The 26,447-nt window shown below is 49.6% G+C and overlaps 3 protein-coding genes and 1 long non-coding RNA gene across 5 annotated transcripts in view; 2 read left to right on the top strand and 2 right to left on the bottom strand.

Annotated features, from left to right (window-relative positions):
• Window positions 1-5,671, bottom strand: part of LOC128271279 (protein pellino) — a 36,907-nt gene extending 31,236 nt beyond the window's left edge. The window contains exon 1 of the mRNA XM_053008735.1: window positions 4,863-5,671. Within this exon, the coding sequence (XP_052864695.1) occupies window positions 4,863-4,873 (11 nt within the window). The 5' untranslated portion in view covers window positions 4,874-5,671. The remainder of the gene's footprint in view (window positions 1-4,862) is intronic.
• A 2,163-nt stretch (window positions 5,672-7,834) lies between these two features.
• LOC128274383 (transcription factor IIIB 90 kDa subunit) lies at window positions 7,835-26,445 on the bottom strand. Its single transcript, XM_053012566.1, has 4 exons — window positions 26,007-26,445; window positions 25,841-25,945; window positions 8,215-9,543; window positions 7,835-8,131 (listed from the first exon to the last, which is right to left on the bottom strand). Exons 1-4 carry the CDS (start codon window positions 26,443-26,445, stop codon window positions 7,989-7,991), a joined length of 2,016 nt encoding a protein of 671 aa, XP_052868526.1. The 3' UTR covers window positions 7,835-7,988.
• On the top strand, window positions 11,041-25,491 carry LOC128274382 (BTB/POZ domain-containing protein 6-B). Of its 2 annotated transcripts, XM_053012564.1 has the most exons (6): window positions 11,041-11,144; window positions 15,588-16,385; window positions 19,779-20,156; window positions 20,304-20,451; window positions 20,548-20,764; window positions 22,811-25,491. In XM_053012564.1, exons 2-6 carry the CDS (start codon window positions 15,917-15,919, stop codon window positions 24,080-24,082), a joined length of 2,484 nt encoding a protein of 827 aa, XP_052868524.1. In that variant the 5' UTR covers window positions 11,041-11,144; window positions 15,588-15,916; the 3' UTR covers window positions 24,083-25,491. The 2 variants fall into 2 exon arrangements, with proteins under 2 accessions (XP_052868524.1, XP_052868525.1); XM_053012565.1 differs by lacking the exons at window positions 11,041-11,144; window positions 15,588-16,385 and adding an exon at window positions 19,143-19,416.
• LOC128274384 (uncharacterized) lies at window positions 17,392-17,736 on the top strand. The gene is made up of 3 exons (XR_008269299.1): window positions 17,392-17,428; window positions 17,539-17,563; window positions 17,641-17,736. It is a non-coding gene; the product is annotated as an uncharacterized LOC128274384 (long non-coding RNA).
• Window positions 26,446-26,447: the final 2 nt, after the last annotated feature.

The following is a 26,447-nucleotide window of genomic DNA, read 5'->3' on the forward strand; positions in this document are numbered from 1 at the left end:
GTGATTCGTCGGCCATTCGTGACCGACGGGGCCCTAGTCCACACGTTCGCCGAATGCCTACGATGTGCACGGCAAATTGTAAGGATGAGTTCACCCGGCCACGCTTCAGCGCTCTCGATTGCGCACGGCTGTGCGCACGGACTTACCGCGGACGACCAACGAGTACTGCAGGAGGCGTTATAATTGCGAGAAAAGATTGCCAGTTCACCACTCAGGAATTGCGGCTCCGTCCCTTCAGAACGACTTCGATATTTTACGGTTCGATTGCATTCCCGTCAGGCACGGTAAAAGCCGAATGTCGAAGGAATACTGTCGAATGTCGTAGATAACTTGGGCATTTGGGCAATGTTGTTTGTAGCAAATGTTACAAAACAAGTCGAGTATCTTCTAAACTTTATCAAGCTACCGGTTGTCCCTTATCAGAAGTAGCGCATACGGCACACGAAGTTGTGCTGCGTACAAATATTTATTTTTCCGCACTTACTCTTACGCTATCTTATCTCAGGGTGCTGCTCAGGGGCCCATGGAAAGGAAGTTCCGGCGAAAGGAGAGATAAATTTCCACGACCCTGCATTGCATATAGTACAATATTTTCATAAACAAAAGAAGAAAATACCACACGCAGTGGGCGATATGAAGGCAACGCATCGGGGGCAACAGTAATGTAATCGTTGAATACTCGAAGCTGATAGTTTTAGCTTCTGGAAAACCTTTTTGCTGTGCCCTTGGATACGGTGAACGGTAATAAAATTTTATTCAATAGCAAAACCCGTTTTCTGGTTAAATTTGAGCACCATCAGCATAAGCCGTCTGGTATCATGAACAAACATGCGACTGATCCACCGATGGGGTTCTCATTTTACGACGACAAAATATATGTTCGCTTCGTGAGTTGACCGTCGCGCCCGGCACTATTATAATCCTTCCAACGGTCGGTCGATGTTTCGAGTCGTGTCTCGCGTTGCTTGAAAAGTGCTTACACACTAAACAATCTTATCGATCGGATTCGAGAGGCGGTTTGAGCCTCCTTGCGCGTTTGGTGGCAAGGCCCGGCAATTGGTTGAACTTGACAGAGGAGAGAGCGCGCACCACTGGCCTCATTTTTTCCTAAACGCTGACCGACGGCAAAAAGGACAACGGACACCCCGCTCAAAAGGACGATTTTGTTGGCAGCACATCGACCGCAAAAGAACTGCAGCAAACGGTGACGGTGTGACGTCATGAGTGTGCCACTTTCGCAGAACGGAACAAGACAGCATTATGCGGCCAGCATAATGTACAACGCAAACGCCACCAACGGGCTGGGTAGTTTTATGTAAAACATTATCCGCTAATTCTCCTGCTGGTGGCAGCAGCAGCACCGGCAGCTGCCCAGTTCGTTCCAACGGTTTCGCCATCGTCAGCAAAATTATGCGCGGCGTCAGCAGCAGGATCGAAACCTTCGTTGAAAACGGCACTCAACTGACCGCAGACATCGATGGAACCGCCAAAGACAGCTGACGGCGTGCTATGAGCGGGTTTATTCGTTACTCGGCATGTGCGCCACATAAAGAGGGCCGGCTGTGAGAGTGAAATTTTAGTCACGCTTCGTAACAACAGCTGGCCTCTTGCTGCGTGTGTTTTAAAAACGCTAATGAAGCGGCTCAAATAAGAGATCGATTATCGCGACAAAATAAATAAAAATATGTACCATTCACTCTTGCGGGCTTTACCACGATCGCTGCCTCACAGCAGGCGCCAATTTGTCCGAAGAGACTTGTTCCACTGTGTTTCAATAAAGATTACATCACTTGATAAAAATCGAAATCATAAAAAGGAGCCAACTCAATATGACCACACACCATCACAACAATTGCATCACAACGGCGCAACGGCAGCCACGCTTCGTTAAGCTCCGACCAACAAACAACCGATCCCCCAGATCGATCATCGATCAGCCGTAAAATTAATTAGCAGTTTGTGATCGCGGTGTAGCTAAGAGGTAACGAAAAGACAGGTGGATCCAGCCGGCCGTACCCACGAACCGACGACCTCTACGCGATCTGATCATGCCACAGAGATATCGGCTGACGATAAACATAGTTCACAAAAATAGGAAAAAAGCCATTTAGACTAGAACACAAAAACAAAACTCTTTAATGCAAAAATTGGAAAAGAGAACCGAATGTTGCATAAGTGGACCCCACGACAGAGGTCATAAAATCCATACGTCATCACCGTACCTGTGCCAAATGTTCCTGAGTCATTCCGTCGAAAGAGTGTCCATGTGTCATCCGCGACACATGGCCACGCCAACTTTCAACCTTTTTCAAATCACACTTGTCAATCTGCGTGACCGTTCCTCGAAGCATGACATGCACAGCACGGAGCCCATCGATGTACTAAGAACGCTGAAATAGTGATTCGAATTTGAGGCCAAATGTGCGACAATAGAAAAAAGGCGGATGAAATGATGTCACCACAAACCTTACAGCAAGACCCCGATTAGCCTTGCGGCGGACGCGAAATGCAACTATTGCTCAATTGCCCCATCAAAATCCTAGTGAAGGTTCCGATTTTTGCTCCAAACTGCGGGTTACGTACTTGGCCACGAAGCATGGGAATGATTGGCTCCCTCTATCATCTCTCACGTTCCACTCACAGTGCAACCTTCTTCGGCGATTGCGAAATAATGCACGTCATAAAATTGCAGCACAGGGCGCGCGCGTGCACTTGAGTGACCAACCGCAACCGGGAAACGGTGTCCTCGGGGGCTTCGTACAGAGGAGCGCGCGGTGGGCGCGGCTCGCACGGCCACTGTGTTGCTACATGGAGCAGAACCAACGAAGAAAATTGAAACAAACGATGATAGATAGTAATTTTAATGCACTCGAGATGATTAGCCAGATAATTTCCCGAAGAAACACGGTACCGCATACGGCAGAAAGGTAGAAAATCATTTGGCACAAAGAATGTTTGTGGCAAACATGGTGTTTGCAAAAGGCAATTGGCGTTAACTGAGCTTGCGAAGCGATTCCAAATTAATGTACTAGCGTTAAGGAGACTCTGATAGGTTCAATGCAATCGATTGCGCAATGTGTCCATGTCTGTGACAATAATCAATGCATGTGCCATTCTTGTCACCGATATTTTGCGCTACATCCAAAGAGGTTGCATAAAATATTAATTTATGTTTTAGCACCATAATGAATTGCAATGAGCTGTGATTGATTAATGATCAATTAAACGTCATCAAGAAAATCAACTCCGATCATTATTTAGTGATAATAGAACGATGGTGACAAATGACTCGTCTTTGTCAAAAATTGATTGATAAATAAAAAAAATGAATTCCCAAGAAATTAATGTCAGGTCACACGTCCAATGATCCATTAATGATGTGTAACGGTGCTCCCAGCTACTGATCGAGATACGATGCCACTAAAAGAAGTTAAAACAAAATCGGAGGACGACCCATTAGGTCCACGTAATTTATAATGACTTCGTTCCACATTTTTCACTATATCGGCGCGAAATGGAAAAAAGTGGCACTAACGCAACGTTAGCAACAGACTTTCTTTCGATGAACGCATCATCATCATCCGCAAGCCAGCCGCGACGCGACATCATCTGTCGCATTAAATATTTATGGTGTTTTTGCATAAGATGATGGCAGGGAGCAGGAAATGCCGCAGTCACCTTGGGAGGGCGAGCTGCTACAACGCAGCTGTTGAGAAATAAATAGTCCAGGAACACAACAGCGAAAAAGCGAAAGGAAACGTTTGCGTCTTGTAATTGGAGGAACTTTATGCGTCATTTTAATCTTCTCTGCAACAAGCAAAAATTGCCAACAAACCGAAATTGAGCTGCATTTGCAAGGAAACGCTTGTAGAATGAATTACAAGTTCAACAAATGGCCTCCAGGCATACTCTGGACTGCCAGCCAGAGGTGCCACCTGAGGAACCTCGGCGATCAGCAATTATTTGCAACAATAAACAGGCCCATTAAATGCTTAGCTCATCTCGTAGAAGGAAAAATCATTAGAACACGATCATAAAATCGTCATTAGCCGCAGAGCAAACAGGCTGTGCCGGGAGAGACACCTGACGACCCCAGGCTTCCTCACCGTGACCTCCTCGAAGGACCGAAGCCATACTACGAACCTGTTATTATGTCATCCGTGGCGTATGCAAAATGAATCAATAATTGCTAGGCCCTCTCGGAACACTGCGGCCCGCTCCAGCCTCATACGTGAATGCATGTGAAAAAATATAGCTCTGCTTCGTGGAATTGGAAATTGTTGAACATAAACGGAAATGGTGTTTTTTTGTTTAATCTGCTTTCTATGTGCCCAACCCGATAGCATGTTCGAAACCTTCTGTCGATACCCTTCACAGCAGGATATTGCACAGGATGTGGCAAACCCAACAACACACGAGAGGATCGAGCGAGCAACGAAGATCTTGGTAGGCAAAAGGTACGAAAACCTTCACCGCAATTTTCCCTAAAATCCCTCGGAACAGCCTTTCGCTCGCACCGGTGTCCGATTTCTTTTCTGACACCGAGAGCCCGAAAAAGATCTCCAACGTTGTTGTTTATTTCTTCTGCAAATTATGTGAAGGACAGGTAGATGGATCTTCGGCTTATACGCCCGTAATGGGCTGCCGAGGTTCCTCTTTATGAAACGACACAAGGACTTGTGAGGGAGGATCGAATGTCGGAAAGGACAAAAGCAACCAGCGTGAGAGGAGCTTTCAACGTAAACTTAGAGGGACGCATATTCCCTTGAAACAGCTTTAGGACCGTATGAGACACCTCAAGAAAATGTCCGTGCCTAGTTTATTATGTTGATTAGAGTGCTACCAATGCTACCGAAACTCACCGTTTCACCATGCTTTCGACGACGTTTGTTCCGTTGGTCTCCGTAATGTCGGCGCTTTCCTCGACCGAGCCTATGTTGTGTTCCGTGATTTCCGTCTGTTCCTCGCACTCACCTCGGCCGGGTGTGCGCGCGGAAACGGACTAGCTAGTGACCAGCAACAACAACAACACCACGCAGTAGCGACGTAGCAACAGCCCTCGGCCGTTGACGAACGAATTGGCGACGGTTTTATTATTTTTTCTACGTTAATTTCCACGCGCCCGCGATCACCGATGGGCGGCCGTTTACTTCCTTACTTTGCGCGAGACCAACGGAAATCAGCCCGACCGTCAACCGACTTTCTCGGTCGTACACACGCCCGCACATACGCACACACAACACCACACGTGCCTTGCCCTTTGGTTGGTATTTCGACCGTTTTTATCTCCTCCTTTCACTGGCTCGCCTCACTGCATCAAACGCACACCAGTGGAGCGAAAGGACCACGACGAGACGACGCAGGTGCAATCTCACCAACACTAACGACCGACGACCATAAGGACATCAGGATAAGGACATCGGTGGTGATGGGCAGGCAGAACCTATCAAAAATTTACAGCATCGAAAGGGAGAGCGTGGCTCGTGGAAATGCGAAACACAAACAAAAACAAAGCCACCACTGGATTGGGATTTTCGTAGCAGGACTGCTGCTTATACAAATACGACGTGACGTTTTCACTGGGATTTACACACCAACGGAAATACAGCTCACGCACACACAAAAACGAACACACGCACACTTTGACACTCGAAAACAACACAAACGTTGCACTCGCGAAAGGACACGGTTTTCAACTTTTTGCTGCTACGGTGACGTTTCCTGGAAATAGAAAGCATAAAGTAGACACATTAATTTGAAGAAAGGAGGAATCGAATTATGAGTTCCGTTTGCTGCCGAAGAGAAATGCGCTGTTTGTGTTTCTTTTACGTTCTAATTGTCTCGTTTCCTTCCGATTCATTCAAAAGCAATGGTGAAGGAAATGCTTTGTTCATGAGGACTTCCTTCTGAATCGACGACGGAAACGCAAAAAAGCTCACCAATATGATCCATAATTCGGCGTTCGTTCTTGTGCAATATATTTTACGAATTACACCTGTTCGGTTGTGGTTTGGAAATGCCATCAATAGTCCAACAGCAGCAAAAGATTGAATAAAACAGGAGCATAAATCTGCGACGCTTGGACCAAAACAATCACGGTGGTTGTGGTTGTAGTCGTGTGACGTCCTGACACAAAGCGCACTTGTCGTGTAACGCAACACCACACCACTACATCGTCACCAGAACCAGAGAGGACGGAAAAAGAAAGGAAGATGCAAAACAATAATTCTAAGACGCAGCAACGCGACGCAAAGAAAGATGATAAATCAGATTGGTGAAAAAAAAAGGGTGTTTGACGGAGACGCTTAGTACACCCGGAACGGTATAGGGGCACATGACGTCGTTTTGCTTTCTTCGCCGCAAGTTCTACAAAGCGCCCTCACATTTTCTTCCCGTTTAAATTATAAATACGACGCTCAGTCCAGCAACCGAGTAGCATCATATCAGCAGCAGCGGCGGGTCTCAATCGATAACTCCGAACACATACATTGAAAACGGAGAACGAGGGAACAACGATCCAAACAGTGGAGCTCCAACGCAGGGCTTTCGGTGAGCAAAAAAGGGTCCAGTTCTCGGGGCCCATGACACAACTCACCTCGGTTTCGTTGTTGCAGGAAATTTCGGTTCGCGAAACACGGGTTCTTCACTGTCGCTATCGCTTCTCCAGCAGCCCAGACAAGAAAGATTTCTGACGCGCGTACTGGACACGGAAGAAAAACTCAAGACAGAAAAGACTTATTTCTCAAATTGCACAGAACAAATAAACTGCGCTGGCTGCGCTACGGACCGGAGCGTTTTTCAATTTGTCCTATAAACACGAAACGTCAAAATATTTTATGAATGTTATGAATCGACCGATTTTTTAACCTAACTAAGCCACTGCGAACCTGACATCCGAATGAAATTACTCTCTATTCTCTCTGTTTTTCTCTTTTCTCTCTCGTTTCTCTCTTGCTCGCTCCGACGGCGTTGTCGGAGTGTCGGAGTCGCTTGAGTCGTGTGACGTTTTGCTTGACGTTTTACGTTTTTTTTCTAGCGAAGGGGTAGGAAAGCGATGGGCACGCCGTTTGAAAAATATAGCCCAACGTATCTTGTGCATTATTCACAATTTGCCATCATAGGTACACATTTCATAAATGATCAACTAAAAGTATGAGCATAAAATAATAGCGATTAAACATACGTATGCTACATTCGCCGTAACATTTTATTACTGCACGTTACTATTTTAGAACTATTCTCTATTGCTAACGCCTACATCAAGTGCCGATTGCGAGTAGTTTATGTTGCGTGTGATTTAAAAGCTAAAAATACGTACTTTAGAAACTTAAGAACATCTGTTTATGAATGCTAACCATGTAGTGCGAGCTCATGTTTTTGTTTCATAACAACTTATTGTTGTATATCATTTGCCTACTGTTATAGTACAAACTGAAGCGATTGTCCTGTAAGAATATAAATTAATTTCTTAAATAATGTGGTTCTGATTCGTTTACCAATGTAGTGCTTCATGTGATGCAAGAACAATTATTCAAAGTTATGAGAATCATTATAGATTGCCGTCACTATGCTATGCTTTGCAACTAGTTGTTGGATGAAACTTGCAAGATGATTGCTTCACGCATAAATTGTGCATAAGCCAAAAGCACATAAGTTATACCAAATAATGTCTTACCCAAATTGCACTTATTGCACGGTTGTAGATGAATTTAATTATTTCGAGGTAAGTTTCACATATCATGTTACAACGATACTTGTTACGTATTACAAGATTATTCTAGCAATAATCGATACGAGTAACGAATCGTTTCCCCATAACCTACAAGAGCATGTCGCTGGTCACAGGAGTAACGTCCTACCCACACACCAGTCACCTGTTTGTGTCAGACTTGCCTTTAAATTCTAAAGTACGAAAATAAGACTAATTTGATCAAGTGAGCGTCAGAATCTTAAGCTAAAAGATCAATTCTACCCGGTCGCACTAGCTTCTAGTAGTCTTCATCGTAGCCATAATAATCGTCATCGTCGCCGGTGTTGAGCATATCGGCAAGTGACTTGTGTTCCGACTCAGGCTCCGGCTCCGGTTCCGGTTCCCCGTCCGCCTCCTCATCAAAATCGTCGATCGTCGTGTCTGCAAACGAGAGAAAAATTGGTCAAATTCGTCCACCATTAACATGCGGCCATGGTCAATGCCGCCGCCCGCTAGTGGTTTACCTTGAGCAGTTTTAGGTGCAGCTTCTTCGACCTTGACTTTTGACGCTTCATCGTCCGCCCCACCGCTGACGACCACCGGCAGCGTGGCTTGCGCTTGCTGTTTCTTTCGGTTAGAGCCGTAGCCAAAGTTCGGTTTCGTAGATTTCACACTACCGCCGGCAGCTTCGCCCGAACTGCTGCCCGCCAACACCTTCTCCGGTTTCGGGCGCACCCGAGATAAAATGTCGATATCGTTCGCCTCCGATTTGACGGTGGCGATGACGGCATCTGACGTGGAAGCGACCGCCGGTTCCGTCGCACTGTCCGTCAGGGTCTTCAGGATGTCGTAGTTAATCTTGTTCGATATCTTCTTCTCCTGCAGGATCTTTTCGATCGCTTCGCGGGCCGTCGACGATGGGCCGATCAATTTTTTCTTCGCCGTCCGTCGCTTCTTCTTCTCCGGCTTGCCCTCCTCGCGCTCCTTGGCGAGGCGCTCTTCCTTGATCTTCAGCTCTTTAAGGTACTCCTCGTGCAGCTGCTCCCACAGCACGTTCTTGTTCTTGGCCTCCTCCTCGGTCATAATGTAGCCGTCGATTTCATCGTCGTTAAAGTCGTCCGTTAGCAGCTCCCCGCTGCCGTGCTCGCCCTGCTCCGAGCTGGGTCCCACCTCTTCCATCGTGTTCTTACACATCGCTTTCAAATCGGGCTTGATTCCTTCCGGTATTTGGGGCTTCAGCTCTATTTGAACGTCCATTTTTGCCGCCGCAGTCGTTTCACCACCGGCGGCCGCATCATTCAAGCACTCGCTAATAACGGACATCGTCGACTCCTCGATGAACTGATCACCCTCCTGTAGCTCGTTAAACTCCATCCTGTGTTTCCGGCGCTTGCTGCCCCGACCATTCATCTCCCGATCGAGGGCCGCATCGATTTCGGCCTGCAGCTGATTGAACTCCGTTGTTTGTTCCTCCAGCTTCTGCAGGCGCTCCTTGTCCTTCTTGCGGGCCGCCTTGAACGCGGGCGGATCCTGTTCCGCTTCCAGGTCGACCGCCATAAACTCGTCCAGTGTTAGGGCGCTGCTGGGTGTTTCGCCAAACTCGAACAGCCGCTTCCGGAGCGTCGATTCGTGGATCTTCACTATCCGCACGATGTCGTTCGGTGTGCGACTAAAGTCGTGCATGCGGGCCGCGAGCAGTAGCGCCGCCCCGCACAACCCGGACGGACGGCGCCCCGAGTGGATCGAGTCCTTCTTCATGCGCTGCACCAGCCGCTGGGCCGTCATCGAGACCTCGTGTGTTTTCTCCTTAAACTCCAGCTTGTTGGCGTACCGCATAATGTAGATGCACGGATCTAGGAGGGAAATACGAAAACGAAATGGTAAAACTTTTGCAAACAAACATCATACCCTTCGAATGTAGGTGATACGATCATAAACGAAGGCCCCGTGAAGGTGCTACCGGCCGTAGAAAACACTGACCGGCACTGTCGCAGTAAATTATTTTATGAGAACGAAGGCGTTGCTTACCGCCAGTGGACTTTATCGTCTAATACCGAGATCGGTAAATGGTTTCCGATGCGATGGAAAGCTACCATTGCATATATTCGCGGTCAAAGCAAAGCGCATCGTGCCGTTACGTAAGGCATCTGGTTCCAATCCACCAAACAAACTTCCTCCCAGCAACGCAGCGTGTGGAAAGTAAAAGTAACAGAGGGCCTGGCTGCTCTCACGCAAGCAGTGGGCCGCCTGGGAAAATGCAACCAGTTCTGGTGGCGCGTTGCATCGAAACTAGTTCCTACTTTCATCGACACGACCTATCTCACTAGATTCCGGAGTGGTGGGTCGATGGCTCTGCCAGCCGAAGCCCACTCGCTACCGCCTCGAGATTGCTTCATTCGGTTCTCCAGACTTCCGGTACTGTGTGAAAATTCGTTTACCAGGACAAATTTTACGATTTCTTACAAAGATTTCCCGAATCCGATAAACCATAGATCCCATCGATAGAAAGTACGAGTTTGAACAATAAACGATTCATTCCAATTGCATCACTTTAGCCACCGTCTACTTCTGAACCGCCATGAAAGGCAGCGACAACTCGGGAAAGTGCTTCAGTCACGCTGTCCAAGCGAAGAAGGTCGGCACCACAAAGCTGGCGATGCAACGGCGACAAAATTCGCGCCCGAAAGCCGAATCCTTGACCGCATCTCCACTACGGCAGGATGCGTGGATGACACCGCGCCGCACATAAGCAGCCTGCACACGCGCTGCCCAAAAAATTCAAATCGCACCGGACCGGAAAGAGCGATCTCCGGAGTGTCGTCAACCCTCGGCGGCCCGAAAAATATGTCCGATCGATCCGGTGCCGAAATGGTGACAAAAGTACAACACTTTTCGCTCATCCGTCGCAACACAACCTTCGGCCCGCTCGCCACGGACGACGGGGCCAGGCGTGCCAATGCAATCGCGGCGTCGGCCAGTGCATTGCGACACTCCACACTACAGCAACAACAACAGCAGCGCACCACTCCACCCTACAATATGCATCACATGCACACGGACCGCACGACACACGATCGGGGCAGCTTATTAACGATCGCGCAAACAAAAACAAAGCCACCGATGCCTTATGGGGTAGAAGCATCCACGGCAATGGCTGGCTGGCTGGCTGGCGGTGCCCAGCATACCATGACAACGGTGAGTGTGTGTGAAGGAGAGTGAGCGAGAGAGGGTGAGCGCGAGCGGGGTGGGGATGCAAAAGTCGCCACGGACGAACGGCGGGCGGTTCTGTGGCAGGCGCGCTAATCGCGCAGATGGCAACGGTGACTGCCGGAGGCCGCTCTCAGTCCGATTCCGTCGTCGCAACCGAACACATCTCCGATCCGCCGCCGCCTGCTGCCGTTGTTGCTTCGACGACCGCAGCCAGCCAGAACGCGCGCCTCCCCCCGGTGTCAGTGTGAGTAGTGTGCGCTGTCAAGGTGTTAAGTGACGCCAAGAACGACCTCGCGCCCCCGTGGCCTTGCTTGTGTGCTTCGAGAGTTATTTCCGAATTCTCCCCCCCGGTTTGTGGAATTTAGTGGGTTGTGCCTCCCAACGGAAGGCACCGCAAAAAAAAGATACAAAACGCCGGCCACGTAACGGGCAAACGCGGGCTTGCCGGGATCGGCGTGTTACCGAAAAACCTTCAAAACCCGACTGCGACTGCAAAGCGAGGTGGTGAGAAGCGAACAAAAAAACACGATGACCGTGAAACAGTGACGCCCAACGAGCCAGACGGGTGCCAGATTCGGGGGTAAAAATTCCGAAACTAGCGGTCTCCACTGGGACCGGTTTTTGGTGGCGCGCAAAAATTGAAATTCCGAAGAGAAAACAGCGTCGAGCGACGTTTTGGGAACAGAGAGGCAAAGCAGGGGCGAAAGAAATTAATTACCGGCCAATTTGGTGACCGCCCCAAATGACACCCGGCCGACAGAAGCTTGCCATGACCGGGGAGCACTGCTCGCAGCACTTTGGGCCCCGAGCCCAATGCACCATAGCTGCAGACGCTGCGTGATCTGTGTCAACGGTTGCGCGTGCAGTTGAAACACGGGTGCGTGCCCCAAACCGGCGAGATGAGTGGTATCGAAGCAGAGCACTTGGATACTTGTCAACCTTGGCCAGAGATACACAGAAAGAAAGAGAGAGGGAGATCGTTAACCGGTATGGCGGGCAAGGTTCGAAAAGATTCTACCGTCCCACGTACGACAAAGACCGTTGTTCTAGAGCGGGTGTGTGCGAGCTGGCTGTGCGTGGGTCGTGGGGCCACACTGTGATGGGTTTGTCACCCTGCAGGTCAAACCGCTGCCGGTGGTGTGCGCAGGACACCACCAAACGTTGGTCAACAAAACGAAGAACTTCAACAAGCGACGAACCCCCGCGGCGAGTGTCGTTGCCGCCCGAAACCGTGGTTTGTGGCGAAACCGAGAACCGAGGTGGCTCGTTCGGTGGCAACACGACGTTGCCGCGTCCTTGGCTCGGTTTGGTGGACCTTTTCTCGATTAAAAACCGTGCGCCAAACTTGCGCCCGCCGATGGGTCATGTCCTTCGCATTCTTTTCCTTTGACTTGTCTTTCTGCTTCGTTCTGTTTCGGTTTGTTTTCCACCACCGTCTGCGTATGGCCGAAGGAGTAGGGATTTTTTTTGTTATTTGCTTGATTCAAATTATTTCCAACTCGACCTAGCCGGCGGCGCTTTTCTGAGCGACGGCACATCAGAATGCCGCCCCGGGGGGTGCTCTTAGGCCGGTGGTGGTTAGGCGCAACCTTGCGGCGCGCGCGCGCGCGCGAGCCAAGCGTAGTGCCACGGTCCGGCGGATAAAGGTCATACGGTAGTGTGGTATCAAAGGCCGACGCGGCCCACCAACGTTGACCGATTCGCAGTCGCGGGTTCTGTCACTTCAAAAGTGCTCACGGTCGCGGCGGGGACGAAAAAGCTGGTAGCGCAGTAACGGCGCTTTTTAACCCCTTGCGATCCCCGTTTTTATGCTGTGGCCTTTAAGGTGTCGGAGGGATTTTGAGAAGCGCTTACAGTGAATTCTGTCCCCAGGCGATGAGGCGCACTCGGATCCCTGAGTTCATTTCCAGCATTTTCATGCAGTCCGTATCGAATTGACATGCGTGCGGACCGATGGGTAAAACACTTACGCCAGCGCTTGCGCAATCCATTTGCGTGCCCCCCGCTGGTTGATGCACTTCACTAACCGCGGCAGCACGCACCGAAAACGGTCATCATTCGTCGCCACAATGCGGCCCCGGGGAAGGGCACGTGCAACGTACTACGGGCAAACGCAGGTGCGTGTCGCTCCGTCGCATGGTTAGCGCCTACGGTGGGCGGCGGCGGCCCATTGTGTCGCCAGTGTCCACGGTCGTTAAACCGGGTAAACGGTAGTTCGGTCGGTCCTTCCTTTCCCACTTCAGAAGATCACTTGCCGGCAATCAAGCGGCAGCCGCGCGCGAGCGAAGGACCCTCGGTGCAAAACACTTGAGTTACTTAAAATTCATCTCGATTGACGGCGGCGGCAGCGGCGGCTATGACAATGGCGGCCCACCGTATTTTTAGCGTCCACGAGAGTCGCCGCTTCGGTGGCCCAAAGTAACCTACTTAACGCGAAGAGTGATCGTTATGAGTTGCTTTGACGCACGCGAGCGTATCGCTGGCAAAGGTTTGCTGTTAAAGAAACTCATCACAAACTAAATGACTCTGGGATCAGTTGCGGTGACTACGGAGTACGGAGATTCTCGCAGACAAAAGTGAAACGCACCTAACGACCGACCTGCTGCTGATGAGGCTATCAACTCACCGGTTGGCGTCGTTTTCTTTGCCCTCTCCCAATGGTGGAAAGTGAAGCGATCGCGTCGCGTCGGGTGACACATAAAAACTAATGCTGTCACTGGGGCCTAAGTCACGGGGAAATCGGGCGACGGCACAGCAACGGGTGCATCATCAACCGGGGCACCCGTGTACCGGAAGGGGATTAGAAATTGCGCAACCACCACTCGGGTGTGCAATTGTCGCCAGCGTCTCAGTTGCATAACCCCAACGCCCAACGGTCCCGGGACCGGGTTGGTTGCGAGCATTAATGGAAGTTTACACATTTAGTTGGAGATCCGGTACTTACGGAGCCCCACTCGATCGTCGTCGATCGATCGAGCCAAGTGGAGAGACTATAAGTCCGGGCGTCCAGACTTACCCGTGGCAACCGGTTCCAGGGCGATCGTGTAGAGCTTCTGGAACGTTCGACGACGTACGTGCACGGTGGTCCGTCACCATCTAGGACGGAAGCCGGCCTCTGCACTACGGGTCAGTGCTGCTAACAAAGGGATTCTAGCACCAATGTCGTATGCCGCGGGATTCGGTGGGAGAAACATTGTAATGTTCAGGTCCAAACTGTCCCAACAACAGTCCAAGATACACCACACACTCGAAGACCATATCGCGATCAAACCACAAAAGCCGAGTATATTTAACACGCATGTTTATCAGTAAATATTAAATCGAACGCTCGAGAACGCTGGGGCCCATTTGCTGGGGAATTGATAAGAGTGATTAATGGAGAACATGCAAGACCCACCAAAGCATGAACACGCGTAGCGGAAAGGTGTTCATTATTTAGATATCAGCGCGGACGCCGATGAATTCGTTCCGAAAACCTAAAGTAAAATTTTGGGACCCAAACCGATGTTCATTAGAGGCAACATGTTTCCGTGACAAAATTGCCAGACTCGTTGTTCTGGCGTACGATAAACATCGAACGATTGATTGAACGTCGTCTTTTGACTGAAAATCGATAGAGATCTGCGCGGACTATTACTTTTTCAAATATTAGAACACCATCTGCCTGTTATACAGTTCAAATTTCAACTGCGCACAAACCCTGTGCCTTTATCTCATGGTTTGGCCGTAAATTGCTTAAAATAGCATTCGCCGGCTGGACTTGGATATCAACAAATCCGGCCCGGCAGCTGCAGTAGCAGATAATGAGCGCTACTCTATGCGTTGAAACCTTGCGATAACGTCTCAACACGCTCGGGAATGTAGCCGTCCTTATCGTTGTGTGGCCAACTACAAATCGCTTCCTTTTGTGCCATTTGAGGGCCAACATATCGCTCCAGCTCCCGGGCGGCAACGGACCAAAACGGTTCAAACCGTGCTCCCCCGGACCACGGACAACATGGCTCCGTGCGCTTATCAATTGATTATTAGCAATCGTTTAGTGGTGCACCCCGCTGCCGCCGGTGCACAGGTTACTTGCCACCGTGGACGTCCGCGCACACCGCAGCCCCTTGGCCAGTCGTTGACACAAATTGAGCCCCATTAGTAGCGCCATGGACACGATCCCGGCCCGTGAATTACCGTGGCCGACAGCGGGCCCATTACTTATTCATTGCCAGCTTGCCAATTCAGTTCGCCCTCCCGGCTGGGTGGTTGGGTGAAAAAGAAAGAGAGAGAGAGAAAGTGCTCCAGGGAACGAGGGAAACAGTGAAAGAGAGAGAGATGCGGGGACACTTGTGTCAGAGACTGCCACCCGCCACGGATACTACGCAGACCGCTAGTGGTTCGGCGTTGGCCGGTCACAGGCAACGCGCAGTAGTAAACATCCCGACGGCCACGCACCGTTTCTTGTTTTTGTTTTTCACCTGCGTGTGGGTGTGTGCTATCTTCCTTTGTTGACAGGTGGTTTTCTTCCGTCGATCGAAAAGAGTGCCAAGAACGATCCGATCGATCGACAGTCCGTTCCGAGTCCGCTTGTGTTTTCGTGCGACAATCAGCTGCATCAACTGCAGGCCCCCGACTGCTGCCTCTCGGTGCATTAATAAAGCTTATCCACACGTTATCTAATCCGTGTTCCACTTCTCCACAGGGTGCTTCAGCGAGAGAGAGAGAGAGAGTGGGGACAGGCGATTACATTGTCGTGCTACCACCACCGCCAAGTGCAGTTGAGGCAGTGCATCGACAGCCGCGCGTGGCGGTCGCCGTGTTTGTTTCGATTTGCATAAACAATCGGTCGTTGGTGCGGAATACAAATAAAGGACACCGCTGCACCGCTCTGGGCTGGTCCTATTTTAGCGCCCACTGCAGCCCACCTTCCCCGATTCACATCCGTCGGTTCGTGTGTGTGTGTTTGAGGGCCGTGTAATGGTCACCCCGTTCTAGTGTTCGACGATCGAGCATCGGGCAACACTAACAACGATGGTGGACGGAGCGATCGTACCGGCCGACGCGTCGTCACTGGCCGACCACTTCGGCCGGCAGGTGCTGCACTGGATCATCGGCTACTCGACTGCGTGGTACGCGACCCTCAGCCACTGCGATCTGGTCGACAACTTCAAAAAGGTGGACTCGGGCGCCAAGATACTGCTGCAGGGGCTGGGCGTTAAAACCGGCCAAAACGACGACGAGGAAGAGGAGGAGGACGAAGAGGACGACATCGAGGATCCCGAGGAGGAGTTTGGCCCGCTCGGTCCGTTCGTGGCGAGAAACCACCAGGCGCGCAGGCGCACCGGACGCCGACGGCGACCGACGGCTGGTCGAAGGGTACGCGTAGAGGCTGCCCGCGGCCACATCAACCGGTACCACCCGTTGGCGGAGTACGGCGAGCGGAACTACGAGAACCTCATGCTGGCCGATCTGATGGAGAACTGTGAACGCGGCATTCCCGGTGAGTAGCGATTCTCGCGTAATTGTATGTTTGCCAACGGACGGCAATTTCCGGCTCGGTCGGAACTGGCAGCCATTGGAAGTGGATCGATAAGTTCGATCGCCCGTATCGGTTGCTTCGGTAGCGGTTGCGGTATTGGTCGGTAGCGGTTCACAAAAACTCTACGGTTGAAGATGGAGCGAAGACACTAACAAGCCAGTAAAGGTCATTTCGCGGGGCTTTATGTGAACAGTCATGCACTAGGTGCTAAAAATAGATAAATATTGCTTGTATCTATCGATGGAACGACCAATTATACGGTTATCGTAGGAATCTGAACAGGGCGACATTATGCTTGGCCGTAAAAAAAAGCTATCGCCCCGCGGGCAAAGCGTTTCAAAAATTCATCCGTCGCGCGATATTTTTCCCCGTTCCTACCCCCTCGAGCCCACAACCTCACTCCGTCACAGGCCCAGCGCAACACCGGGGGTTGCCATTTCATTCGCTCCTTCGAACATGTTTTTTCCTTTCTCGCTCTGTCGGATTTTCCATAGTCAAAACCATGGGGTTGGACTATGGAGAATTATCGCTTCGAATCGAGGCGTCGTTTGTGCGCATGCGCGGCCTCCGTGAACATAACACTTCGTTCAATAAGCCCCGGAACTAACTATGAAAAGTTTGAAATGAAAACTATGAAAAACTATGAAGTAAATGAAATAACTATGTTATGTTTCGAATTACATCCAATTATATTACATCTTACAATTGATTATATCTTATCTGAAGGTTGGTACTTGTGAACCTTGGTACATAAATGGCATTGTTAGTGCCATCTCTACGCTAGTTTCGGGACTTATTGAACGATGATACCCAACGCGGTGTATGTGTGTGCGTTGGCCATTCAACTGTCAGTTCGGTTTGTTGTGATCCCGGCGCTGATGGCATCTTAGCAAGTCGCAGTAAAGTAAGTACGTTAAAAAGTGTTGTTTTTTTATTTAATTCAGTCCTATTTCTATGTTTACAGTTCGCCAAATGTCTGCAGAAGATATCGCCGAAAGAATCTGGTAAGTATTGCAAGTGTTTTTGGTGGTCGGAGTGATCAAAGATCGCTCGTCATGTACGCGCAGAGTTGCGTAGTTTTACAATATTAATCTGTTTCTTTTGCTTATTGCAGCTGCAGGAGGATGCCGTAAATGTTTGTAAGTAAGTATTGTGGCAGTGTTTTAACAATTGTGCAGTGTTTAAAGTGTTCAGGGGTCATTTTTTTCATTTACAGGTATCACGAAGTGTGCCGAGCGACGTCCCGTCTCGAGAAGGAAGCGCATGAAATGGTGCCGTAGGATGCTGGAGAAGGGTGTATGTACGTATAGTGGTGTTCTGATAGTGTTTATGATTTGTGAGAAATAAAGGTTTTAAAATTTTAACCAAGTTTGTCGGGTATATTCAGATCCGAAACATGGGCTAGGGGGGGAGGGGGGGAGGTACTGGATGAACCGAGTTCATGACACACACACCACTAAAGCGTTATACATGAAGCGTTTCAGCGCCGGGCAGAAAAACGCGTCGGAACAAAAGAATTAAAATTCTTTGTTCCGAGCTTGTTCCGACGGTTGTTCCGAGGTCGCACGACAGATTTTGCCCGCTGGGCGTGAGAATTATCGTACGACCCCTTACGATAATTCTCACCAACATGCGACAAAAACATGCCAGCAGCGCCGTATGGTGCTGAGCACTAAAACGGTGTCACCGTTATTGAACCGCCACACCGTGGCCATCCATAATTCATTACACAGGGCCCGTACCGCCACGGCGGCGAAAGGTCAAGGTAGTGGTCCGGTTTAAATTTCTTTTTTTTTTCATTTGGTCCGTTAAGTTATTTGCCAATCGTTGTTGATAAAATGCGCCCAAAAATGGTCGTCTTTAAAGGTCCTTGCCGTGCCGAACAAAAACCACATGTTGACGGTTTTTGGCCGGGACTCTGACCTCACACACATGTGTGCCACGCACAGCAACAAACGTGGCTGTCGCGGGCGAAAAAAAAGGGAAGCAAAAATCATGTGAAATAAACCGCGAACTGGGAGCCGCGCCGCAATGCCCAACCGCGGACTGGCTACGAAGGATAATCAAAACAAAAACACACAAAAATGACACTACCGAGGTCGAACACAACAGAGAGATAAACAAAATACGAACGGGCGCACTCTCTTCTCTCGCGTTTTCAAACGATGAGTGTGTGTTGGTGAGCGACGTGTGCACAACGTGAGAATGAGAAACAGTGAGTGAGAGAGCGCGGAACTTGGCTGAGAGAAGATTCAAGCGTCACGCACACACACACACACACATGTCCGCCTGTGTTTACAGTTGCTGCCCTGAGCAGGGCATGCGCTTTGCGCAATGTTTTCACTGTTACGAACATGTTACTCCTACAATGGTTTTGTAACTTTGGGTTACAAACAAACCACAGTCCTCGAGCTATATGAAACATTATGTGTACGCCGTGCGTGGGAGGAAACATCAGCGAAAACATTGCCCACAGTCGATAGCGGACAGCTTACACCACGCACACCAACGCACGTCCGTGTCGCATGAATAATAATGTCATCTCTCCGAAATGCGTTCTCTCGCGCTCTTGCAAGCTCCATCATCTCGGCAGGCAGAGGTTGCTGCGATAGGGAGCCGCTGATTTGGCAAGAAAACGGGAAAACTAAGATGGCTGTCTGGTGAAGTGCACTGGGGCTGTGCGCTCGGTCGTTGTGCTGCAATTTTTTCCGTCTGCCAGGCAACGCCTCGTAACGTGCAGAGCCTTCTGCGAAAGGTGCTGGTGTGTAGTGAACAAAAGTGCACATATTTGCCGCGGCGGGACACACCGAATCACACGGTGGATAGTGCAAACTTAGCTCGGAGTGTCCATCCTGGAACGATAAAGAAGAGCCCAAAAGAAGCTTCGTTCGCCAACCAACGGTGGCTATGTCCAATCTGTACGCCAAAATTTCACAGCGTCCAATGAAGCGAAATGAGGAGCAAATTTTTTCCGTCTTTCCGTACCACAACAGTAAGCATCCTGACACGGGCGGCATGAGGGCGCCCCCAGGGCACATGACCTGGTGGCGGGGCGTGCAGAAAAATCAATCATTTTCAATGGGAGGTGGAGGGGGGGACCTGGGGCAGAGTTTGCGGTCTGAGGGCAGAACGATGCTACGACACACACGATGTATATGCTAATCACCTCTCCGGTGCATTATGACGTCATCGTGTGACGTGTAAATGTGTGTGTGGCCGAATGCGCAAAAAACCTAACCCCAGCCCCAGCACACGGACTCTGCACCGCTCCGCGCGGGCCGTAACGGTCCAGCCAGCCAGCCCGAAAGGGGGTCGTCTCCAAATTGATGTGTGTATCTTCGCCCTTTTTTGCAGTTGAGATGTTCAATGTGTTGGCCCCGTTCCATCAGAACAGTGCTGCTGCCGGTGCGGGTAGTGCGACAGCGGCGGCCACTAGCGCAGGTGGTGGGAGCGTGCGGGGAGGCGTAGAGAACATGCAGGTGACGCAACCCTGCAGTGCCCCGTCCTCACCGACGATCGTGTCGCCCGGTGCCCTTAGTGCGGCCTCATTCTGCCTGACCAACGGCGGTGGCGCTGGCACCGGAGGCAGCAGCAGTGTCATCAACAGCACCACAGCGGCCGACACGGCCGATCCGAACTGGCAGGCCAACAAGTCGACGGTTCGCGAACGCAATGCGGCCATGTTTAATAACGACCTGATGGCCGACATCCGGTTCATCGTGGGTTCCGATGGTGAGTTAGCGGAGTGGACTCGAAAAACAAAAGCACAAATAAACGTTCGATTACATAATCCAGTGCGCTAAACAAGAAACATATTTTCTAATCGTCCCTCCGTCTATTGTTTTCCCGCTCTCTCTCTCTTTCTTTCTTCCGCCGCAGAACAAGTGCAAACCATTCCGGCCCACAAGTACGTGCTAGCGACGGGAAGCTCCGTTTTCTACGCCATGTTCTACGGTGGGCTGGCGGAGGCGAAACAGGACATCAAAGTACCGGACGTGGAACCGGGTGCATTCCTAACGTTGCTGAAGTGAGCCTGTGGACCGGTGGCAGTTGGGGTGCTACTCCGGAACTCTGTTGTTCACTGTACTCTCTCCTACTCTCTCTCTCCCATCTCGTCCGGCAGATACCTGTACTGCGATGAGATTCAGCTGGAAGCCGATAACGTGCTCGCGACACTGTACGTCGCGAAGAAGTATATCGTGCCGCATCTGGCCCGGGCCTGCGTCAACTATCTCGAGACTAGTCTGACGGCGAAGAACGCTTGCCTGCTGCTGAGCCAGTCGCGCCTGTTCGAGGAACCAGAGCTAATGCAGCGCTGCTGGGAGGTGATTGATGCGCAGGTATGTGATAGTACTATCACCACCACCAACACCACCACCACCATTGGTAGTAGTAATAGTAGTAGTACCAGTAGTAGCAGTAGTGCTAGTCACAGCAACCGTAGTGATAGAAACAATAGCAACAGTAACCTTCAACCTAGTCCAGCCCGGGACGATGGTTTGAGCAACGTGCAAACGCCTGGCAGCTGCTCGTCATCATCGTCCACTCCGGGCTCCTCGGTCGCTTCCGAAGGAACTGATCCTTTTAGTTCTTCGTCTTCGGGCGATTTTGTGAAGACACGAGAATCTCTAGTTTGAATACGGTTTCCAAACGAAGAAACGCAAACATATGAGTGAAATGTAAAGCAAATTGTTAGACATTCATTAACTAATAATGAAGAAGGGCGCCGTGTTCCAATCCCAACTACCCGACGTGTCACTTCCTTGCTCAATATACCTGTACCTCTGTAACCACCGTACTGTATCTCGATGTACCTCGATCATGAAATGGCCATTGCGTCGATCACCGACTAACGGAGGCCCACGGCGCCATTGGTTTCATACGTTTTTTCTAGGCTCTTTTTGAAAACCAGCTCCTCACGTGAGCCTCTCGTTGACTGCTTTGTGTAATTAGCTTCGGACGCAATCACTAAACAATTCCTATTCAATGTTATCACTAATTTGGTGCGATAAGAGACCTTAATCAATTTGCACATATCAACAAAACTAAACAATTAAAGCCAAAGTTGTACAGAAGGTCAAGTAGTGTTTACTCAATGACATTGGCCATTCAAGGCCCCGTCAGCGCGCAGTACACTGAACGAATTGGATAGTGAAACAACAAAAACGAACCCACCCTGTGTAACTGTAACCAAGCTTGTCCGTTCATCCTTCCCCTCTTGCTAGGTGTTTTGCACGAAACTGTTTCTTGTTGTCCATACACGAAAAATACTCTATCTACTGTAGTTTCTATCTCTTCAAACGAAGACAAAGTGGACGAAGTGGTTGTTATTTCGCTTTAGCTTTTTTACGGTGCTTTTGTCGTTGAAGGTTCGCGAGACTGTTCCTGCTAGCCAGGAAGTAAAAACTGCAATATCTTGAAGTTGTTACGAAACCTTTTCATTTCTCAATCGAACACGATGTAGTAAGAATAGACTTTAGTTGCGCGCAGGACCTCCGCTCCGTGGGGATCCGCATAGAAAGGCTGTTTGTTGGCTGGCTCTTGTGTTACACTGTGTTTTCTTTTCTTGATGTGTCGTCTATGGCTGTTTTCCTATTATGTTTCCATATTTTCGTTCACTCGTGGTCTGTGTGTGTGTACGTGGTGTGTGACAGTATGTCTGTGGCTGCAGTTTACGATACAATTTAGTCAATAAATAAACATGTAAAACATATCAGTCTGTAGCTGGTGAACAGGATCGTGCAGGAATATTGTGCTTTGCGTAGAAAAATGCTCAATCCAGCAACACTCACAGTCTAGCTATGGTTAGGGGAGTGCCAGGAACACGAAATGTTCACCAAAAGCACCACAATAAGGATAAGGATCTGAAGGTGATGTAACGATTTCAAAACATTTTAATTCCTCAATGTGGTGTGTCATCGTTGTTATCCCTCGAAGATTTTGCTCAAGTCTTACAAAGGCAGAAACAGAACTAAGTGTATTCGATATGAGTGTAGAGAGCTTTGCAAGATAATCGGAGATAAATTCGAAATGAAAAATGAAATGGTTTAAAAAAAACTATCGAACACAAATGTTGCAGTTTCAATTATCCTAAGTTCCGTACCTACGGTGGCCACGTTCTTCGTTTAAGAGAGAAAACGTTTCCCGTTGCACCTTCTTTTCGCACTTCTCTGGGGAAGCAGTTCGTTGGGATGGTTGCTCCATTTCGAACAAAACTAACCGCTCGCAGTAGTTCCCCATTCAATTCTCAAATCTGCCTCATCTCATAAACATAGTATTGTAACCAAATCCACTTCCGGCTGCAATACATCCCAGCGGAAGCGACGAACCCGCAAGCGTGTGCGCGATTTGCAAGCATTTTCTTTCCTGTCGCTCTCGATCCACAGGCAGAAATGGCGATCAAATCGGAAGGATTCGTCGACATCGATCTGAAAACGTTTGAAACGATACTCGCCCGCGAAACGCTCAACTGCAAGGAGATCCACCTGTTCGAGGCGGCGCTGAGCTGGGCGCACGCGGCTTGCACCAAAATGGACATCGAACCGACGTCGTCCAACAAGCGGCAACTGCTCGGGCAAGCCCTGTACCTGATACGCATACCGACGATGACGCTCGAAGAGTTCGCCAATCGCGTCGCTCAGCTGGGAATACTGACCAACCAGGAGACGATCGACATTTTTCTCAACTTTACCGCACGCCACAAGCCGAAGCTAACCTTCCCGGTGAAGGCCCGGACCGGCCTTAAAACGCAGGTTTGCCATCGATTCGCGTCTTGCGCCTACCGGAGCAATCAGTGGCGCTACCGGGGACGCTGCGATTCGATCCAGTTTTCGGTCGATAAGCGTATCTTTATCGTCGGGTTCGGCCTGTACGGCTCATCGACCGGTGCCGCCGATTACGATGTCAAGATCGAGCTGAAACGACTCGGCCGAGTGCTGGCGGAGAACAGCACCAAGTTCTTCTCGGATGGTTCAAGCAACACGTTTCAGGTGTTCTTCGAAACTCCGATACAGATCGAACCGGAGTGCTTCTACACGGCGTCAGTTGTGCTCGACGGCTCTGAACTGAGCTTCTTTGGTCAGGAAGGCATGAGCGAAGTCAGTGTTGGGACGGTTACGTTCCAATTTCAGTGCTCCTCTGAGAGCACCAATGGAACTGGCGTACAAGGTGGCCAAATACCGGAGCTCATCTTCTACGGTCCGATGGGCACCGTTGGTCAACAGGGCGCTGGTCTCAGTGCTAGCGCGAGCAACAATACCATCAACAACAATCATGCTCCCAGCAGTGGCCACTCGGGGTCTGGAAGCGGCGTAGGAAACGGCAGCAACACTACACACGGCAAGGTGGTGGGTAGCAACGGATCCGGCAGTACCAACACGTCCACCACATCCGCCTCACCATCATCGGTCGGCCATGGTGGGCTGTTGCTTATCGGAGGAACTACCGCAGCCAGCGGTGGCCCAGGTGGTGGTTCCTCACATGCGTCTGCTTTCGGAAATGCTAGTGGCGACAGTGGCACCGAGAATGGTGCGAATGGTGGTGGGTCAAACGGTGGAACGTCGCCATCTTCCGGTTGGCTTCAACCACCATCGGTGGTCGTTGGCTCACCGGCCACTACCGGCCAGTCGGTGGCAAACAATGGCGAAGCATCCGACTAAGAAGTCGAACGCAAGAAACAAACCAACCAAATCGCAATATTTAGTGCACTTTCACACGTAGAGAAACACAAAGTTCAGTACAATCGGATTAAGGGTCGTTCTTAGGCCAACCTACCAGGGAGAGCGGCGAATGTTGGCATCAGCAAACTTGGTGTAGATTTGTAGCGTGCACCTCCAAAGGGACGAGCAATAGAAAGAAACGCTTTTTCAGTAGATTTCCGCAGCGCAACACACTTTCGATTCGATTCGATTCAAAGCAAACCGTTGAGTGAGCCGCACACGATCGAATTTAAAGCATGATCGTGCTGACGATCGTCGATCGTCGGATAGCGCTAGTCAACGATGCCTTCTCTGTTTTATATATTAGTTAACAATGTGGGCGCAATATGTATTTTTAGCGTATCTCCTTAGGTCTTCCTCCTATCGTTCGGATTTACTATTCGCAGTTTTTACATTTACTTCTAGCAATCTTTCACGAAAATGTACGCATTCGTAGGGCAGCAGTGCAGACAAAAAATTTGTAGAACAAATTTAGTAGCCTTAACCATTGTTTTCGTTTGAAAAGCGCTTTTTTCTTTGGGACGGTGTTTTCGATAGTCTGTAGAGCCCTTTTAGCAATCATTTCCGTTGGTAGTCAACGGTGCAAGATGCAGTACAAAGGCAACCACTTATAAAAGCAAAACCGGGTGCGGTAGCAAAAATTGCAGGACAGTTTTGCCAGCGACAGAGATAATCGTGTGCGATGGGGCGACAAGTGGAGCAAGAAAATGGTTTCCTTTTTAGTATGTAAGAGTGATACACGTGACAATGAAACATGGCATAAGGTGTGCTTCAAAGAGGGCGCAATATATAGGGTGTAACGTGGAACAGCCGCTTCAGTCACCGGACACAAAATCGAAATACTATTTTCACGAGAAATCGGGTGTGTGATACTTTGGTTCGTCGTGATTTTGGTGCGGTACGATGTTCAATATGATTACAAAATGAAATACAAAAGAATCTTAAACCAGCGTTAAACTTTCGCACTTCAGAACACACCCGGTCCGGACACAGTCCGACAGGGGGTAACTTGTTTTACAACCACAAAGTCCTGTCCTGGGGTTCTTGTACGGATATTCACCTAATTCTTTTCATTCACGTTGCCCTTTTAAATTCTGTTCGTTCATGTTCCTGTTCATTGTTGGTACCCTGAAACGGTACCCATTTGGCACACGCGGAACGAATATGACATTGCTTGGACCCTGTTGTGTTTCGGTTTTGATGTGCGTTAATGTAGGGGTAGGCCAGTGTTGCGGGATAAAAGTAAAATTATGCCATGCGATGGTTCGATCGCTGATGATATTATTGAAAGAGCAGATAAAACTATACATATATATATTTGAAATCTTATAAATGCAGAATAAATTATTGTAGATGAATAGAGTGGAGACTCTTTTGTTTTGTAAAGAAATGAGGCAACGGCATGTTATGAAGGGTAAGTTATCGTATCGTAATTTTTACCGTATCATAAACCAATCTGACATATCATACGAAGCATGCTTTAAGGTTTGAGAAACCGATGAGAGATTCCAAATTGCAAGCAGAATTCAACATATTAAACTCTGGGTTAATTGTTAAAAGATTCCTGACCTAACCTAGCAGCTTTCGCCGTAGCCCACAAAGGCACACAACAAAACCACACGAGACTACAAACGATGCCAACTTTCGGAAGCATCCAAAATCGTTCAAAATCTTAAGAAACGAAGGCGCTTTACTCACCGATCGACGGAATGTTAATACACAGCGACTGCGAAAGCTTCAAGTAGGTCCGTCCAAGCTCATAGCAGCAAATTTGTAGCACATCGCTAATATCGATCAGTAGGTCTACAAACGAAAGTTATCGTTAAACAATGATGCATAATCGTGCTGCTTGAATTATACTCACGGGAGGTTCCTTCCGTTCGGCACGTGATATAAACGCAAGCAGCATAGATATGCGTGTTGCGCCGACCACGGGTCAGGTTGCGTATGAGGGCCATCTTGAAGAAATTGCACGCCGTCTCGATGCAGTGATTGTTGAGCCGGAGCTGGCTGCACAGAAGCGCAATTCCTTGGCGTGCCTTCCGTAGAGTAACCTCGCGCGACTCGGTCCCGGTACCGACGTGAAACTTTCCGTACGCCGTCGCGCCGCCTCGCGAATCGGACGCAACAAACTGACCGACGGCACTGGATGCACCGTGAGCATTTTCCTCGAACTGTACCTCAGACACGATAATATTATCTTCCAGCACTGATCCGCAGTTCGTGCACACGGCGTCGCCTCGTGCATTGTCCACTTCGATGTCGGCACTGCCGCAGTTGTTGCACTTACGACCGGACGACATCT

Source organism: Anopheles cruzii, chromosome 3 (assembly GCF_943734635.1).
Source record: "Anopheles cruzii chromosome 3, idAnoCruzAS_RS32_06, whole genome shotgun sequence".
Classification (NCBI taxonomy): Eukaryota; Metazoa; Arthropoda; class Insecta; order Diptera; family Culicidae; genus Anopheles; species Anopheles cruzii.

Bases quoted from the DNA above. Each gene is read 5' to 3' on its own strand.
- LOC128274382 (XM_053012564.1), top strand. From the start codon at position 15,917: ATGGTGGACGGAGCGATCGTACCGGCCGACGCGTCGTCACTGGCCGAC. The intron at 20,157-20,303 runs GTGAGTTAGCGG...CTTCCGCCGCAG, and splicing joins GTTCATCGTGGGTTCCGATG to AACAAGTGCAAACCATTCCG. The intron at 20,452-20,547 runs GTGAGCCTGTGG...CTCGTCCGGCAG, and splicing joins GCATTCCTAACGTTGCTGAA to ATACCTGTACTGCGATGAGA.
- LOC128274383 (XM_053012566.1), bottom strand. From the start codon at position 26,445: ATGTCGTCCGGTCGTAAGTGCAACAACTGCGGCAGTGCCGACATCGAA. The intron at 25,946-26,006 runs GTGAGTATAATT...TTTCGTTTGTAG, and splicing joins CCGAACGGAAGGAACCTCCC to ACCTACTGATCGATATTAGC. The intron at 9,544-25,840 runs GTGAGTAAAGCG...TTTCCCTCCTAG, and splicing joins TATTAACATTCCGTCGATCG to ATCCGTGCATCTACATTATG.